This window comes from Aplidium turbinatum, chromosome 14 (assembly GCF_918807975.1).
Source record: "Aplidium turbinatum chromosome 14, kaAplTurb1.1, whole genome shotgun sequence".
In the NCBI taxonomy this organism is placed as follows: Eukaryota; Metazoa; Chordata; class Ascidiacea; order Aplousobranchia; family Polyclinidae; genus Aplidium; species Aplidium turbinatum.
This window is the reverse complement of record NC_137485.1, coordinates 7,569,739-7,587,581: the sequence shown is the minus strand read 5'-3', so window position 1 is coordinate 7,587,581 and position 17,843 is coordinate 7,569,739. Positions and strand designations below refer to the sequence as shown.

General features: G+C 40.3%; 2 protein-coding genes across 2 annotated transcripts in view; one reads left to right on the top strand and one right to left on the bottom strand.

The window, feature by feature from the left end:
- Positions 1-649: 649 nt before the first annotated feature.
- LOC145782857 (uncharacterized) lies at positions 650-6,868 on the bottom strand. Its single transcript, XM_082594622.1, has one exon. The coding sequence runs from the start codon at positions 6,866-6,868 to the stop codon at positions 650-652; it is 6,219 nt and encodes a 2,072-aa protein (XP_082450748.1).
- A 5,157-nt stretch (positions 6,869-12,025) lies between these two features.
- LOC145782856 (uncharacterized) overlaps positions 12,026-17,843 on the top strand; it is a 79,602-nt gene continuing 73,784 nt past the window's right edge. Inside the window, exons 1-2 of the mRNA XM_082594621.1 lie at positions 12,026-12,133; positions 13,964-14,112. Of these exons, the coding sequence (XP_082450747.1) occupies positions 12,026-12,133; positions 13,964-14,112 (257 nt within the window). The remainder of the gene's footprint in view (positions 12,134-13,963; positions 14,113-17,843) is intronic.

Sequence of the window (17,843 nt, the reverse complement as noted above, 5' to 3'; positions counted from 1 at the left end):
ACATAAGTTGTTTTTTAGGGCAATGGAAGTTAAAAATAGCATTTTAAAACAACACACTACAGATACTCTGGTGCCGTTTCATGAGTCAATCGTTGCAAGCCCAGTCTCTTGTCTAGAAACTGACAGCAATTATTTAACTTGTTTTTCGGGAAGAATAAGGAATTGCTAAAAATGTAACTTGTTTTTGTACAATTCGATAGATCACCAACTCCGTGAAAAGAGATATATGGATTTAAGTAAACACAGGCTTTATGTCTGTAAAAGTAACGTAATAATTCTATCAATACGAAGACGCGATTGACGTTTCAGAGGTTATCTTAAAACAACAAGACTTGCGTGTTTAGTTGATATACATAGACTGCTTCATACAGTGGCTGCTATTTGACATGTTATTCAAGTCGATTATAAAATTAACACACTCCCGGCCCGAAGAAGGGCATATATAGGCCTTCTTCTCATGAAAAGTAAATTTTATCAATCCATTAGTAAAAATGCTGAACTTCGGATTGCTTGGCATTAGGCTACAGTATACAATATACATATTACAATAAGCACATACAGTTAGTTACAATAATAGTTAAAATACATCAGGAAAAAGTTCTGAAACTCCGCAGTTCATCTATCGTCCTTTGCATCTCATCATCTTGATCTAGACGGCGTTCTCGTCCTCACCTTCAAACGGAACAATGACGCAAAGTTTGGTGATTGGACGTTTGAGTGTTCCTGTCGAAGTTTTGACCATGACCACTCTCACATTTCCGAATTTATCGGGAAATGTCTCTGTAATCCTACCGAGCGGCCATTTTTGTCGCGGTGTTAAATTGTCACTGAGCAATACAATGTCTCCCGTTTTAATGTTGGCATTCCTGGAACGCCATTTTGGTCGAGAAATTATCGATCGGGGGTATTCCTGTACCCATCTTCTCCAGAAACAGTCGGCGAGATACTGCACAGCCCGATATCGGTCACTGTGCAAGCAGTCCTTTTCGGTTGAATATAGCGGAGGCAAACTGGGGTTGGTATTTAATTTTAACAAGTGATTAGGTGTCAGGGGTAGATCTTCATCTGCGCCGAGTTTAACTTCAGTTAGTGGCCTGGAGTTTACAATGTCCTCAACTTCAAGCAAGAGAGTGTGAAGAGTGTCATCATCTAATGGGCGCTTTGGTAAAATATTTAGAAGTACTTGTCGGACGGTCCTTATCATTCTTTCCCATCCACCCCCCATATGGCTTGCTAGGGGTGGGTTAAATTCCCATTCGACTCCTTCCTGTCGAAGATAATCGTGAATTTGTTTTTTGTTCCAATTTTGAAGTTCTCTTTTCAGCGTTCTGTGGCAACCGACGAAGTTACTTCCGTTGTCGGAAAAGATCTTGGTAATTGGTCCACGGCGAGCAATGAATCGTCGCAAAGCGTTCATGAATGAGTTGGTAGTTAAATCTGGCGCCAACTCTAGATGTATGGCTCTAGTAGTTAAGCAAGTAAACAGGCAGCCATATCTTTTCACGTCACTTCTCCTTTGGCGGACGATTATTGGTCCAAAGTAGTCAACGCCAGTACTGTTGCGAAATGGAGGCTCTGAAATTTGAAGTCGTGCTTCTGGAAGTTCAGCCATAAATTGCACTCCTGGCTTTGCGGTTCTACGTCGACAGCGTAAACACCTGTTCAGTATTTTTCGAACAGCAACTTTTCCATTCAGAATCCAATATTTATGAGCCAGCAGGTTGATTGTGTGAGATGCACCAAAGTGCTTCGCCTTTTCAGCGTGGAAATAGTCGATGATCAAATCCGTTAGGTGTCGACCCGGAGCAAGAATGGCTGGATGTTTCGATTCGTAAGGTAAGTTTGCCTTGTCAAGTCTACCTCCGACTCGAAGAGTGTTACCGTCCAGGATTGGGTTTAACTTCTCCATCGGCGCGAGTTGAGTCTTTGTTTGTTTTGGTCGTTGTCCTTTTGGCAGTGACAAGAACCATGCCGGAAAGGCTTGGCGTTGTTCGTAACGCACTAACTCATTTTCAGCAAACTGGAGTTCAGACACTTGGATCGGATTTTGGGTGAGGTTTGAAGTGATTTCGTCGCCACGTATTCGAGCAAGCAGGTAAGCCTTGACTCGTAGTAACCATGCTGTAGCAAGCTTTAGGTGATGCAGTGACGAAAAGTGGGAGATGAGTACATCAGTTCCTGTTGAAGATTTGTTATTTGTACCAATAGTGAACGAAGTTACCTTCTGGCGCCGTTCAGGTTGAAACTTGGTGTAGATATCGTCGTGTTGTGGTGGCTTAACGGATTGTTGAGGCCATTCGGTTGGCGGCTTCTTTAAAAAGTCTGGCCCATTTAGCCAATGACCAGATTGTAGTAGAGCTTCAGCCGTCATACCTCGAGATGCCTGATCTGCTGGGTTGAGGGCCGTTGGTACATGATGCCAGTCGTACACTTTGGTATGACCTAGAATTTTCTGTAGGCGATTGCGAGTGAAGGTTGGAAAACGTTTCGTATCAGCGTACAAGCTTTGCAGGACAATCATGGAATCTGTCCAAAAAATGCATGGACAATCATTTAGCTCGAGCTCTTGTTTAACGGTCCGAGCCAGGTTGACGGTGTCCAAAGCAGCTTCTAATTCTAGGCGTGGGATCGTGTGTCTTCCAGCGCCGGGTAGAAGGGATTTTCCTGTAACAAGACTGCAAAGAACGGTTGAATCAGGTAATATTGAACGTAGATAACACACGGAACCCCTAGCTAATGTTGAAGCGTCGGAGAAGAAGTGGAGTTGAACTTCCGGGGTCGCAGTGGTGGACTTCAGCTTGTAGCAGCGAGGTACACGAATCTCCTTTAGACGTTCTAAAGTGTTTTCCCATGATCTCCACCTTTTTAGAGTATTTGGTTCAGCAGGGTCGTCCCACCCTACCTTTGCTAGACAAAGTTCACTGTATATGAGTCTAGCTTCAAGAACTACTGGGGCTACTAATCCCAATGGATCAAACAATGCATTTGTAACTGATAGCACTTGCCTTTTAGTCAACGGTTTTGTAGACGGCTCTACGTTGAATCGAAATTCGTCGGTTTGTACGTCCCATTCCATGCCCAGGACGCGTTGCTTTGGCCCTTCTCCAGGCAGCTGGTTCTTTATCGATTTGGACTTTTCTTCATCAGGGATAGAATTCATTACCTTATCGCTGGTGGATAGCCATTTTGTTAGCTTGAACCCAGACATGCCAAGGATTGCTCGTAAGTCTTTTACTAGCTTACATGCACTTTCATCGTTTTCAGCTGTTAGCAGTGCATCGTCGACATAGAATGACGTCAATAAGGTTTGAGCAACGTGAGGATCAAACAACTTTCCATGCTCTCGAGCGGTTTCACGCAAGCAGAATGTTGCTACAGAAGGAGAGCATTTTGCTCCAAACAAGTGTACCTTTGTTCTGTACACGGTGGGTTCACGCGATAGATCGCCACCCTTCCACCAATAAAAACGCAATGCATCGCGATCACATGGTGAAACTTTTACTTGATGAAACATTGCTTCAATGTCAGAGACTATTGCAATTCGGCCCTTGCGAAATCGCATTAATACACCGACCAGAGAATTGTTTAGGTCGGGACCAGACATGAGGTAATCGTTTAAGCATCGGTTGTGAGAGATAGCAGCGCAGTCAAACACGACACGTACCTTGTCTGGCTTTTTGGGGTTGATAACTGGGTGATGCGGTATATACCATATTCGGTTAGTGCTGTTGATGTCGTCTTCTGGTACTTCTTCGGTGTAGCCCTTCTCCAGATTTGTCTCCATTTGATCAATGTATTTTTCTAAAAGAGAATTGTCTGCAAGCAGACGTTTCTTTAAGCTTTTCAGGCGCTTTTGCGCCATCTCGCGGCTGTCAGGAAGCTTAGCACAGTCATTGCGCCATAAAAGTGGCAGCTGATAGTGACCATCAGAGCGGGTTAACCGTCTGCACATCATGTCGTAGGCAATTGGGTCCTCACGAGAAAATTTAAAACCAAATTCTTGTAGTTCTCTATGAGATTGCAAGAATTTCATAAGGCTTTCCATGTCGAATAAGTCTGTGTCGACTGAAGGTGAAATTGTTTCTCCTTCGTCGGTTATGATTAAGTCCTGGATGTCTTCGGTGTCTACGGGCCACTTAGCGCCTCTAACAAGAAGGCTTGTGCTATTTTCCTTTGGACAAGGGGCATCTTTGAAGTGTGAGCCACGGAGAAGCCAACCTAGTGGAGTGCGGATGGCATCTGGACTTTCGTTCGGACGTGGCGAAAATCTGCTTTCCAGACATCGATGGGTAACTGCATAGTTATTGCCAATCAATAACATTACTGAGCAATTTTCGACTGCAGGCAAATCAATACCTTGCAGATATTGATATGCTTGCAGCGTTTTCGGCTTTGGGCTCAGTTGCGGATCAACAGGGATTTTGTTGACTACTACGACTTCTTGTAGCTCGAAGTCTTGTTCTTCATCTAAAGATGACACTATAAAGGAGACGATGGGGGCTTCCAGACGTTGAGGACTTTCAGACGATAGCGTCTGGAGAGCAAAACTACGCTCACACTCTGGTTTGGTATCCAGAAGTTTTATTAATTCTTCTTCGCAGAACGTACGGTCAGAACCAGAGTCTAGCAGCGCATAGGTTTCGACAGTTTTTTCACCACAAGTTACCTTGACGGGAACGATGTCCAGGTATGAGTTTTGGCTAGCTAGCTCTTCCGGTTCTGAGCGCACGGCGAAGTTAGGCGCTTTTACAAATGTGTTGTCATGGCGACTGCGAGGAGTACGGTGCCATTGGTCGTTCATAACTTTAGAATTCCAATGGTGGTCATTGCGACGGAAGGTATCGTCTTTTGTCCGTATTGCAGGTCCTGACGTACCTTGTTCTGAAAGATTAGGTGAATGTAGGAGAGTGTTGTGTTGTCTGCTCCCGCAACGGTCTATTTGGCACGAAAATCTTGAAGTACACGCTGAACTTAAATGGTTTGGGCTTAGGCATTGTTTACATAAGCCTTTTTCTTCGACAAGGCGTACTCGTTGTCGATAAGATAGAGCACGGAATTTTTTACATCGAAACACACTATGAAAGGCATCTAAGCAGCATGCACATTTCCAATCCTCCTGCCGTTTGTTAGGCTTAGTTAAAGGAGGTTTTGGGTTTTGTACGAAGTTAGTGCTAAATGAAGATACCTTATTTTTTCCAGATTGTGGTACACTGGACTTGTGTGGATTACTCGATAGTAGCTTTCGACCGTAGACGGAGTTTGCATTCATAGTATTCTCTTCTATAAATGCTACGAAGTCAAGAAATCCAGCTGGTTTCTTGCCTTCATTGTTTTCTATTATCACACATGATTTCTTTATCCAATCTAATTGCATGGTGTGTGGCAATTTTTCCACCAACATCGTGATAAAATTGACGCTGTCTAAGCTGACGGCAGACACCTTGCCATCAGGCGTGCGAAATAAGGAAGCACTGCAGCGATTTAAAAGCACAGACAATTTTGTGAGACGTTCTGGGTCGTACCGCGTGAATTTCGGTACGTTAGTAAGAACTTCTTCACAGGCCTGGGCTATAATATGTGGCTCACCATACCTGTGACGAAGTTCTTCTATTGCTAACTGGTAGTTATTTCTGCGGTCAGGACAGTCTGCAAAGTGCTGGATTTGTTCCTGAACACCCCTACCGCAATGTTGCAAAAGAAATGACAGCTTCTTTTCTGAGGGAAGCCAACTGCCAACATGAGTTTCAAACCGGTGTTGAAAGGCACGAAAGTCCATGGGGTCTCCTTCGAACTTTCTTATGTCAGGCTTGGGAAGTAGTCGCTCACTGACTTCGGCCTGAAATTCATATGGGTTAATACGTCGAGATTGAAAAACATCGATGTCGGGGTTTGAGTACCTCATATCCCGGCTACCGTAGCTTGGATGTCCGAAGTGGGGTTCGTCATTAATTTCGAAGTTATTTGGGCGTGACGGGCTTGTGGAAAAGGCAACTTTGGCTCTTTCATGAGTTACATTATCATTATAGCTTCGTTCATTTTGTTGAGGTAAAATTAAAGTTTGATCATTCGATCGCAAATTATCATGATTTTGTGAAACATTAATTATTTGTTCAGGGTTTGAGACGTGGGGCGGAATTGACAGGTGACGAACGCTTCTTACAGAACCTTCCTGAGAATTTGCTTCCCACACATCTGCTTCGACCCTAGCTGCTTCTAAAAGGCGAAGGTCTTCAGCTGCGGCTCGGTCGGCTTTCAATTTCGCCTCTTGTTCTGCTTTCTCCAGCTTTAGTTGCCTTTCACGTTGTTCTTGTTGCAGTTTTAATTGCCTTTCACGCTCTTCTTGTTCCCGTTTCAATTGCCTCTCGCGCTCTTCTTGTTCCCGTTTCAATTGCCTCTCGCGCTCTGCTTCGAGACGACGCTGCTCATTATGCTGCACCGCTAGTCGTGCAAGTTCTAATTTAGCTTGCAACGCCTTTTGCTTAGAGCTTCTATTGGAGCTTGTTGTCGTCGTTCTGCGGCTTCCAGTTCTGGAGCCCGATTTCGAATGGTGGGAAACATTGAAAAGATGCAAAGAGTGAGCCTGACTACCCTCATGCTCGTCCTGTTCTTGTAGCCAGCTGTCGACTTGGGCCATGAACTCGCCTTTACCTCGAATGTAATCATCTTTTGTAAGAGTGGAAGATTCGAGCAAAGGCGTGTCATCGGGCATGTCAGTGCAGAGATCCATCAGGGCGCTAAATAACCTGTCTAGGTCACGAAGCCGGGCACGCACTGTTGTTGCACAATGAGGACTTTTCATTAAATTGTTGATTTCTAAATAGAAATCGCTTAATTGCTTGGCCGCATCAGAAAGATTTTCAGCGGCCATTTTGCTGTAGAGTTTTCCGCTTCTTAGCATACAACGCGTTTGAAGGCAGAAAAGATAAAAAACCAAGCGAGAATTTTGCTGGTTAAGTTTGTTAAACCGTGTAGAATTTTGACGCGAATTCTACGTTAAAGAATATCTTTCTCACTGGCGCCAAACAGTGGATTGGATTATTATATGCGTCGCTCAGTTAATACGGTTATGCTCCTACAACAGACAGAAAAACAAGCCAAGTAGATTGAATCTGAACGCGGTCTTGAGTTCTGTTAGTTTATTGTGGCAGATAGGTTGCAAGATTACAAGTCAGAAGATCACAAGGTCACAAGATCACAAGTTGCAAGTCGAAGGTTCAGTCACATAGGTTGCAGGTCGCATGGTCGGCCACAAGGTTGCAGGTCGCAAGGTCGGCCACAAGGTTGCAGGTCGCAAGGTCATTTAACAAACTTAGTGGGCAGATATAGGCTACTTCAATTCTAGATAGAGCTGGTGATTATAGTTCAGACTCACCGAGACAGCAATCAGGGCTTGAAGTGATAATCCGTACAAACAATAATCCAATAATAATAGTCGTAACAGTCATACAGCAATTGATTCTACTAGTGCATCTTATTCAAATAGAATACAAAATTTACAATTAGTAAATGGTCAAGAAATATTAACATAAAGTTTCTCAATTTATGCTTAAGAGTTAAGATTTAAACATCTCGTTTTACCAAATGCAGCTAATACAAAACTCAGAGAGCATTGCTCGTCTATGCTTTCACAAGTAAACAGACTTCGCTTTGCTAAGCTTTTATGCTGATTGCAGCAAAACGCAGAGGATGTGCGTTATATAAAGACAACGATAAGAAAAAATAGCTTCAGTAATATGCCTTGGTTGAAGCAAGCAAGCGGATAACAATTGTTTGCTAACGTTCATACAACATCTTTCAAGATGCGGCGAAAGCTTCGAAGAAATGTTGTGCTACATCAAGTATTTACATTCACATACAGACACACAATATTTAGACGTTGAATTACCGTTGGCCGTGCTATGCCAACGTTTAAATGGATGATGAAAAACAACGATTAATTTTCAGCCCACAAGATGACATAAGTTGTTTTTTAGGGCAATGGAAGTTAAAAATAGCATTTTAAAACAACACACTACAGATACTCTGGTGCCGTTTCATGAGTCAATCGTTGCAAGCCCAGTCTCTTGTCTAGAAACTGACAGCAATTATTTAACTTGTTTTTCGGGAAGAATAAGGAATTGCTAAAAATGTAACTTGTTTTTGTACAATTCGATAGATCACCAACTCCGTGAAAAGAGATATATGGATTTAAGTAAACACAGGCTTTATGTCTGTAAAAGTAACGTAATAATTCTATCAATACGAAGACGCGATTGACGTTTCAGAGGTTATCTTAAAACAACAAGACTTGCGTGTTTAGTTGATATACATAGACTGCTTCATACAGTGGCTGCTATTTGACATGTTATTCAAGTCGATTATAAAATTAACAGAAGTTTCTTCTTGTTGTAGAAGTGTTGTTATCTGTGAATTATTTTATCCACTAGGTGCGCTAAATGGATAGCATGTGGCTCGAAACAGCTTAATCCGCTTTCGGGATTTTGCTCTATTTACGTACCACAAACCTAAGTTGTTTCTGGTAGAACACAAGGGTCGACTGGCTTCGCTGAGCATCCCAACATCAGAAACTCCCATTCTCGTATGTGAGAAAAAAAACAAAAAAAACGTAGCCTATGTGAGGACTAAGGACTAGCGACACTCTCACACAAGCAGTCCTAAAACGCGTTGCTCAAGGGGACACCCGAAAAACGAACCAGCGCCACTTGATCTCGGGAACTTTCAACCAACGCAGTTCTGGTAACCGAGGTTGGCAGATTGAAGTCTCCGTTTCTTGAACTGTTGCTGCCTCGTGATTAATTGTTAGGAAATATGGAATTAACGTTCAGGATATCTTGAGTTAAAAGCAATCAACTGGCTGGATTTTGAAGGAGTCCTCCTAGCGGCGTATCCCCCAACAGCAAAAGCAGAGTGCTTAGCGGTTTGGACAAGAGTTGGTGCAAGTATTGGTTCTTGAGGAACTTCCTTTTTAATTTTATATTCTTTCCTCCGATAGCCTACGGAACGAAAAATAGCGAGGTTCTGCCTTTTCTGCAGAGAAATTGAAATAGCCTATCTTTTGTTTTTGATAAATTTTGGAATCGTTGGTTTGGTTTGGTTGGTTTTGAATCTTTATCCTCGGACTGACAAAGCCTTGATAGGTTATTCCTGGTAGTTTCGCATAGCCTACTTGCAGTTGTAGAGGCTTTTGACGCAGGGCCGGTTTCCGAGATTGACAGAGTGAAGTTTTCGATTGCTGAAGTGTTGTTGTCTGGGAATTACTCCATCCATTAAGTGCCGCTGAATGGAGAGCAGTTCTTAAAATGCGTTGCTCAAGCGCACACTCCGAGAGTCGAACCAGCGCCGCTTGATCTTGAAGCTCCTTCGTCCATGTCCATGAAGTCACGCGCTAACCAACTGAGCTATCGGGGCGGAAAATTAAACCATCATGCCAAGCTGTTTTTTTTTATTGTTGTTTGTTTTGAATCCAGCTTGAGCCTTGAATGCATGATGTCGGAGCCAGCACTTTTCAACAGAATTACAAAACCAGCTTGTTCAAGAAATCTATTGTTCTGCAGTTGTGCTTATTCTGTTTATGCGTTCAAATAGCCTGTTGTGATTTAATCATGCGGCTCAGCAGAGAGTTCAAGCGATAACTGGCTGGGTTTAATTTGGGCTTTCCTTGTTTGAGCAAAGCAATCTTTATTTTTTTCCAGAAATTCTGGCGCGGATATCATTCGTTAGGATGGTATTGCTACGTGACTGGTTTATGCTAGCCTACCTTTCCAATCACTGTGATGAATTTGTCTGGAATTTTTTTTAAAAACATCTGGCAACAGCGTCGAAGTCATTGTTTTGTTGTGATTGATTGAGGAAGCCTAAGGTGAGACTGGGAGTCTGACTGAGAAGATGTGGGCTACTTCATATACAGTATTGTGATGACCTATTTCAGTGTCAATAAGCGATGATTATTCAGTTATTGTCAATGAATATAAAGCATTACTAGCGATGTGTTAAGCAGGAAAATTGTACAGTATATTGATTATAAAATCAGATATCCTGGGTTTGTGAAAAGGGCATGTCGAGCCTAAATAGCTTTGGGAGCTGGTATACAAGTCCCCCCCCTCCTTGGTAACTCATGACAAAGACAGGACTCGACCAAACATATAGGGTGAAACTACTTTACTTTTGCTTTACTGTTCACACACTTCAATCCACATGTTTTGGTCAATTCCTCTTTGTCATGAGTTACGTACCAAGGGGGAGGGGGACTTGTATACCAGCTCCTAGCTTTGTATTACATAAGTAATGTATCCAAACTAATTACACTGTTACCGTGTTTCGTTTCTGTATTTTTTTTTATATTGTGCCAAAATATACTACAAGTAAGGATGATTTTCAAACCTACATTACTTGCATAGGCTACCGTACGTAGTGTTTTGCATGATTTACTCATTCCTAAAGCTCATCTACTTCTAATAGCCTATATTTAATTTTAGGCAGTGGCTATTTGACTGGCTCCGGTCTTTTAATCTAAAACACTATTTGACCGGTCATGACGTATTCTTTTTTCTTTTTTTCTTTCAAAGCAAAAGACGAGAAGAGAAGAAAAAGTGCCTATCATCATCATAATCCATCGTCGGTTTGTTCCCCACTAGTGGGGGTGGCCGATTGTTTCCGCGCAGCAAAATATATATAACTTTTAAATTCAACAATTTTATTCAACTGAGTCAGTGGTGCATGCGATCTTTCTCGGGCTGGTGTTCCCGAGGGAATGAGTTCGATACTACTCAGAAGCGTTTTTTTTTAACTAAATTTTGACCCGAAGTGACTCAATCGTTAGGCTGCTACATTTTTGTGATCAATTTTTAATTCGAGTAGCTTTTTTATGTCTTTTCAAATATAAGTAATTGAGTTAGAGTATTTTTAATTTGAGAATTTCTCTGGGTAAGTTTCCGTTCGTCATAAGAGGATGTGACCGTGTTTGCCAAACAATGCATTACATTTTTGCTCTCAACAAGTTAGTTTGGTGGCTGTAAAAAGTTACATTACTTCTTTTAAAAAAATGGTTTCATCAATGTTCAGGTAACTTTTAGGCAGTATTTTTTGCAGGCAATTTTAGTTTAAAATGAAACGCTTTTGGGTAGTAACGAACTCATACCCTTGGGGATACCAGCCCGAGAAACATCGCACGAGCTTAGAGGTGATCAGTGATCATACCTTTACAATATGCTAATACAAGATAATTATTATGTTCTTATCTGCATTGTCATTTTCTCAAAAAACAAGAAGCTTTCTCTCAAAGTAAGAGATGTTTGCTTCTAGTTTTGTTAATTTATTATTTTAACTTTAATTTTCAATTTGAATAGAGATGTATTGATTGGTGATGTATATATGGAAAATGTTCTATAATACATGAACATACCTTATATAAAATGTTCAGTTGTTCATCCATAGAAGAGGATGTGAATAAGACAAACCAATCATCCTTTTTTTTGTGTGAAAAGAAAATATATTCATATATGATTATTACAAACTTTTGTGACACTGATGTGATTAAAGCTATTACTGTCCAGTGTCCACAGGTGAAGTAATTAAACTTTTCTGGAACTAGATATATGTCAAAACATTCCCACGGGCAGACTGAAACGTGGACAAGTTGCAGTACCCCTCAAAATCTTATATGGAAGTGAAACTTGTCTTTACAAATGGAACTTGACTAAACCAGTGAAGTCTCCTCAATCCCTATCTACTAGTAGACTTACTGAGGTTAGGCTAGTCGAGTTAAGGAATCAAATAGAAAACACATGAATACGTTTAATCATCACTATCTGATGCATTTGATTGGTTGTGGAAATGCTTATTCTCAGACTGAGAAAGCTTTTTATTTATTTTGCAATCCCCATAAATTTTAAAATCTTTTGTTTAATATGTTTGAATTACAGATTTAATTTAGCATAAGTGTCATTATTTCATGAACTCTAAGTTTAAATGCATATTTGATTACTTTCTGTTGTGGTCTTAACTTGAATGTATAAATAGCATAATAATGTCTGCCAGAAGAGAACGAATAGAAATAACAATATCAGGAGGTCGTCCATGGGGATTTTCTATCAAAGGTGGCCAAGAGAGTAACAAGCCTTTGGTTATTTCAAAGGTAAGCCCAAGTTACCCTTTAATTAGGGAAACAGTGATGATTCTTGTTTATATAGCAAGGATATGCTATGGTCTTACAAGGTTTTTAATCTGAGTTATGGTAACTTTTTAAGGAGTATTGTCACATTTTTTTCATGATTTTCTCTTGCTGCTGCTAACTGATGACTTTTATACATGTTTCTACTTTTCTTTTATTGTTATCATCCAGGCAATACTGATCTTTTGTCTGCATCATCCTTTATCATCTCTTTGGTCTTTCTCAAGTTCTTTTCAAATCTCTTAGAACTCACTTTGCTGTTATTTTAATCCATCTGTTGCCATCGTTCTTGCTGCATGACTGATTCGGATTTTATTGCCTCTTCCCTCTCAATACGAGGAACCAGAGATGTTAAATCGTATAGACCAGCGATTTTCAACTGTGATTTGGCCTTTATTAATACAGTAAAAAAATATTATTTGTGCTGAAAAAACCGCTCAAATGGCAAGAATACATGGTTGTCACATAACTTACGTGCTAGCAAATAAATTTTTTTATAGTAATGTTTCTCCACACTATGGGTACAGAACAATTACCTGTGTGTATTGGGGGAGTTACACCAGACTAACATTTGCGAGCAATTTCTCACTTTGCGTTCCGTTCACAGTACAACAAAAAGGATATATATATGTTTCGTGAATTTCGTTTAAAGTTTCTAGAAGCACATTTGGACCTGTCAAAGCTGTGTTCAACTGCATTACATCAGTGTCCTTTCATCATAGGGAAAAATCAAAGTCTTCATGGACTCATTCATAGATGGTATGAAGGAGATAATCTTACCCCTGTGATGTGGCACCACCGCACCACTGCATTTTATACCAAGCTAATATCGTTGTTAAGCTATGTCATGGTTAAGCCAGAACACCAACTCAATTCGAAAGATCATTTAAAAGTACACTAGGCTTCTCGTGACATGATTGATGAATATGGAAGTCGCATCAATGGCATCAATTTTTATTGCCCCTAATTAAAATGTTTGCAACACCTATGACAAAAGACACATCCACTGCCCCCAATGATTTTCAACTGCTGCTAGATTTGCAGTCAGATGTGAAGCTGATACAAGTATTCAAATGCGATCATCTACTTCACTTTTGGAGTCGAGTCCCAAAGGAAAAGTATCCTAACTTGATAGCCAATGCACTGAAAAGTGCTTTTGTATTTAGCTCAATGCAACTTACCTGTGGGAAGCACTTGTCAGCAAAATGGTTGGAATTAAATCCAAATATCCCAACCTATTGACGAATCATCACTTTAACCAGCTTTTGCCTATTGCATCTTTCAATATTATTCCTCAGTTTGGGAAACTTATTAAAAGTCAAATCCAAAATCAAGTTTTACAATTGCATTTCTTTTGTTGCGGTCCTTTACAAAATTAAGTTTTAAATTTGGTTTCCTTGCTGAAAAAGGTTGAGAACCACTGGAATAGGCAAATAGATAGAATGTGATTTTGATGACCTCAAGATGTGAAAGCAATACGTATAAAGAAGACGTATTATGTCAACAAGACTAAGTGGTTATTTAGGCTATACAAAAACATATATACTTGGGAGCAAAATGCTTGGAACGTCTGGTCCATCTAATAAAAAAGTAAAGATCCCAAAATGTAGATACTAAATTCATGTTCATCAAATGTCTCGAAAACTACTCTGTCTTAAACTACAGTGTTATTATCGTTTTATATTTTAAAGAGCACTTACAGCTGATATCTTTTTTAACACATATAAATAAAACAACTTACACGATTTTCAACAACGAGTTTTCTTTTACTGTACCGGTACTGATATTTTCTAGATGGAGAAAAGAGGGAAAGCGGAGCGTGGTGGTCTATTTGTCGGTGACGTCATTTACAGCATCAATAATGTTCTTTTAAGTGGAATGCGGAATCAAGCGATTCAACTCGTTAAAAGCTCTGGACGCGATCTAGTCATAGAAGTAGAGAGGTGAGGCCGACATGTGAAGTGCAGTGCTTACGAAAATGTTCATTTCAAATCGTAAAATCAATGTTGTCTTCAGTACTGAAATATTTTGTGTTGCTCGGAATTGTGTCGGGTTTGGCTCGGCAACGGACTAGACTTCGCCATGAGTTATCATTGGCATTTGTGCACTGTGCAGTGCACTTGAACCACTTAAGCCACCAGGAATGTGCTGTAATATAGATCCACTTCACAAACTCACACAATGGGGTAGTAATGTAGCCTATGCGACTGAAGTTGTTCGCTGTCTCTGTATAACAGCATTACATCACGTCTATGCTTCCATTACCCATCTTTTTAATTGTTCATTTGTTTTCAACTATTTTTTTACCCGGTTTAAGTACAAAAATGACTTTTGAGGTGACTGGTTAGTTTTTTCTGGTGGTAAAGCATTAATATTTACGTTATACAATTGGAAATTGGAATACAATCATCTCCACATCGGCAATTTGAAAAAAATTGGAGCATACACGATTATACAAGCGATACCAGACCCTTAAGATTGAATTGTTTGGTATTGGAATCACTTGTTGCAGATTAAACTGCACCGTGTCTTGCTTGCAGTTATGCAATATAGAAACGATACCAAGGCTTTTGCGACGCAATTTAGGACAAAAATGCACTTGGCAATGGATTGCTTTTTTGACTACAACCCAAATTTCATTCCAAAACTCTTTAAATAGTGGACATGACTGTCCGTGATTTTCAAATAAAACCAACGTCATTGCACGCAATAACTTCTGCTTTTCTTGTGAAGAGAAATTGTTGTCGTAATAACTTCCGGTAGTAGTCGAAAGAGAGTTCCTATTACATCAGCGATATATCCGATCTTCACACTGTGCTTCATGAAATGCGCATGAGGTATACACTAATATGCTTTCATAACTCTTTGAAGAATACCGCTAAACCCTTTTCATTGTTTGTAGTGCGAAATCAAAACTGCATTATATCATTTCTTTGGTATCGCAATAGTTGCTTTTTGGATGGTACTTTGCCTTAAGTTTAGCCTCAGCTATTAAATCAGTCCTTTTTACATGGTTCCATCTTCTTTAAAACGTGAAGTCAATGTGAAAAAATGACTAAACATAGATCGATGCATTCTCTAAAAACCAATCCAGTCAGTCAGCGGTTCATGAAGTTGAAGCAAGACATGCCTGCGTCGTTGTTTTGTGTGCTAGAAGGAGTATTTTTGAGCTTTGGTTTGATTGATCAACTAGATGGTGTTGTTTGCTACAGTGGCCCTAGACAGTTTTACTGAGGTAATGATAGAGCGTAGAATTTCTTACTATAAATCTAAGGCCAATTAATAAAATTCAGATACATTTTAGGCTCTATATTTTTTGGTTAGATTAAGCCAGGCGTTCCAACTGTTTTGCTCCTTACTATGACTTCGTCACAATGTTTATGTTTATTCATGTCAGTTACTTTTGATTGGGAAAGCTTTCATTGTGTTTCAACTAATTTTTGCGGGTTTCATTTAAACAAACCGACTTAGATTTCAGCTAAGCATATGTCTGTAAGCAGCACATTTGGAAGTTGTATCAATAGAAAACTTCACACAGGAACAGCTACCACGCTAAAATAGTGACCGTATGTGATCTACATTCTACATGACCGTTGTGTGCGTGGGCTGTCTACATATTGATTAATTGTGTCGCATACACCTGTGACGTTAAGAATATGAAAACCTAGTCTGGTTCTATTAAGGTTTTCTCAAAGTATTATAAGTTTGAACTAGTCAAACTTTATACTGTATCAATGACAGTTTGTTGCTAGCTCGCCAAATGAGCCACTAGCTGCGTGTTGTGTCTCAATGAACGAGTTACTTGAATTAGTTTCTAGTGCAGTGAATGGTAGCCTGGCGCAAGTAAGTTCTGAGTCACATCTTTTGTCGTTGCTGAAGGCAAAATTTCCTACTTTACTTTAGAATTGTTTGTGTGATGTAATTAACGTCAATCAGAATTTACCAAAATTGGATGGTAATGTCATCCTTTAAAGTAATTATGCTTGGGGCGTTCATGTAAGTAGGTTTACAATAATTGTTTAAAAACTGACATATTCCAACTAACGACAAATCCACGCAACTGTTAGATATTCCAATTCATTTGTCCGTGGAAGTGTTACTCGGTTGGCACTGCAAGAGCTTTTCCTTAATTTTGGATTGCAGTTGGTGTCCTGAATTTTTTGAAGTAACCTGTTTGGTGAAACAAAAATTGTAACAGGAGGCCGTTTCAACTTCGCCACTTTCGTATCACCAGAGATTGACTGGCTCGGGCTAGGCGCTTGTGTGTTTTTAAGTGTTGTGGGAAGCAGTTTGCTTCTGACAGTCGATAGCAAAAATAAGTCTTTGATATGTGTCTACACAGCATGACAGCCAAGATCAGCAAACGCATTGCCGTGAAAGAGTTCGAGCAACTACTTATTTACATCTTACGTCCGCAGACGTATAAAGGGACTAATTTGCTGGCTTAAGAGGTCTATGCGTCTTGTGCGCTTTTTCGGTTTGTCAGTCCAGCCATTGAGGTTGACTGGCTATGTTGAAAGAGAAAAGTATTGAATTATTCATTTGCGTTTTCAGGTTTGATTTTCTGCTGTTTCAAAACTCTAGGTTTAACCTAAAAGCAACCTCTGTTATCAGATAGCCACATGCGTCAGTAGCATGGAGATTTCACCGTGGGGTGGCGCTAGTAAGCCCACTGTGGCCGCCACTTGCAATTCAATATTCAAAGCCCGGCGCAGGTTAAGCATGAGAACGTGCTTTATGAAATTCAAATCAACTCCTGCAAGTCAAAACACTCAGTTAAGTCGAACATATTCTTTACCCACTTTTCCTCCTCAGCAACTAAAAAACAAGTCCATGTTTACACCGTTGAAGGAACTTGTACATGAAACTATCACCAGTCATCATACGCAACTTGCCGTCATCAATCCATCCAGTACAACTGGCTGTATATATCGTGTTACTCCAAAAGACAGAAAACAATTAGACAGGAATCAGCCGCCCACATCTGAAAACTTGTATTTTGAAATGCTTTGCGGTGAGGATCAGAAACACAAAAAAAATTCTTGGAAAATCAGAAAAGTTGGAAAAGAAGCATTAAACCATGAAGTAGTGCATCACCAACAGAAGGGTGTAGAAACTTCCAGTGGCGGTTTTAGTAAAAATACACAAAAGAAAAGCATCAACAGAAAGCCGTTTGAGCCCAAAACAGATCCCATTGGATTATCAAGCCACTCAAATCCCAGACCCCAGCAAGATAGATATTTTGTCTGGCCGAATTTCAACAATGGATCTGGTAGCGCTGAACAAAAGGGTAACAGCAGGTGGGTAAATCGGATTGCTGGTCTCTTAATTTTGCCTCGCTCTGCATTGGCAATGTCATTTGTCATGTGCTCTCTTCATTTTTCAAATTGTTAAACCAGTGATTTCTCTTAAGCTTTCTGTTTTAATCCGATGTCAAGGTTGGTTGTATTCTAAATCGTTAGCATATGCTACTCAGGCCGCAAAAGTATTCCATTTTGCATTTTTTCAACGTTTGGTAACTTAAGATTAGAGATGTACCGATATATCGGTATCGGCATCGGTATCGGTGATATCGGCCATTTTTTGAGTATCGGTATCGGCATCGGTATCGGCAAAATTTGGCCGATACTGTGGCCGATACTAAACATGTAAAAAAAAGGCGTTTGCTGCGGAT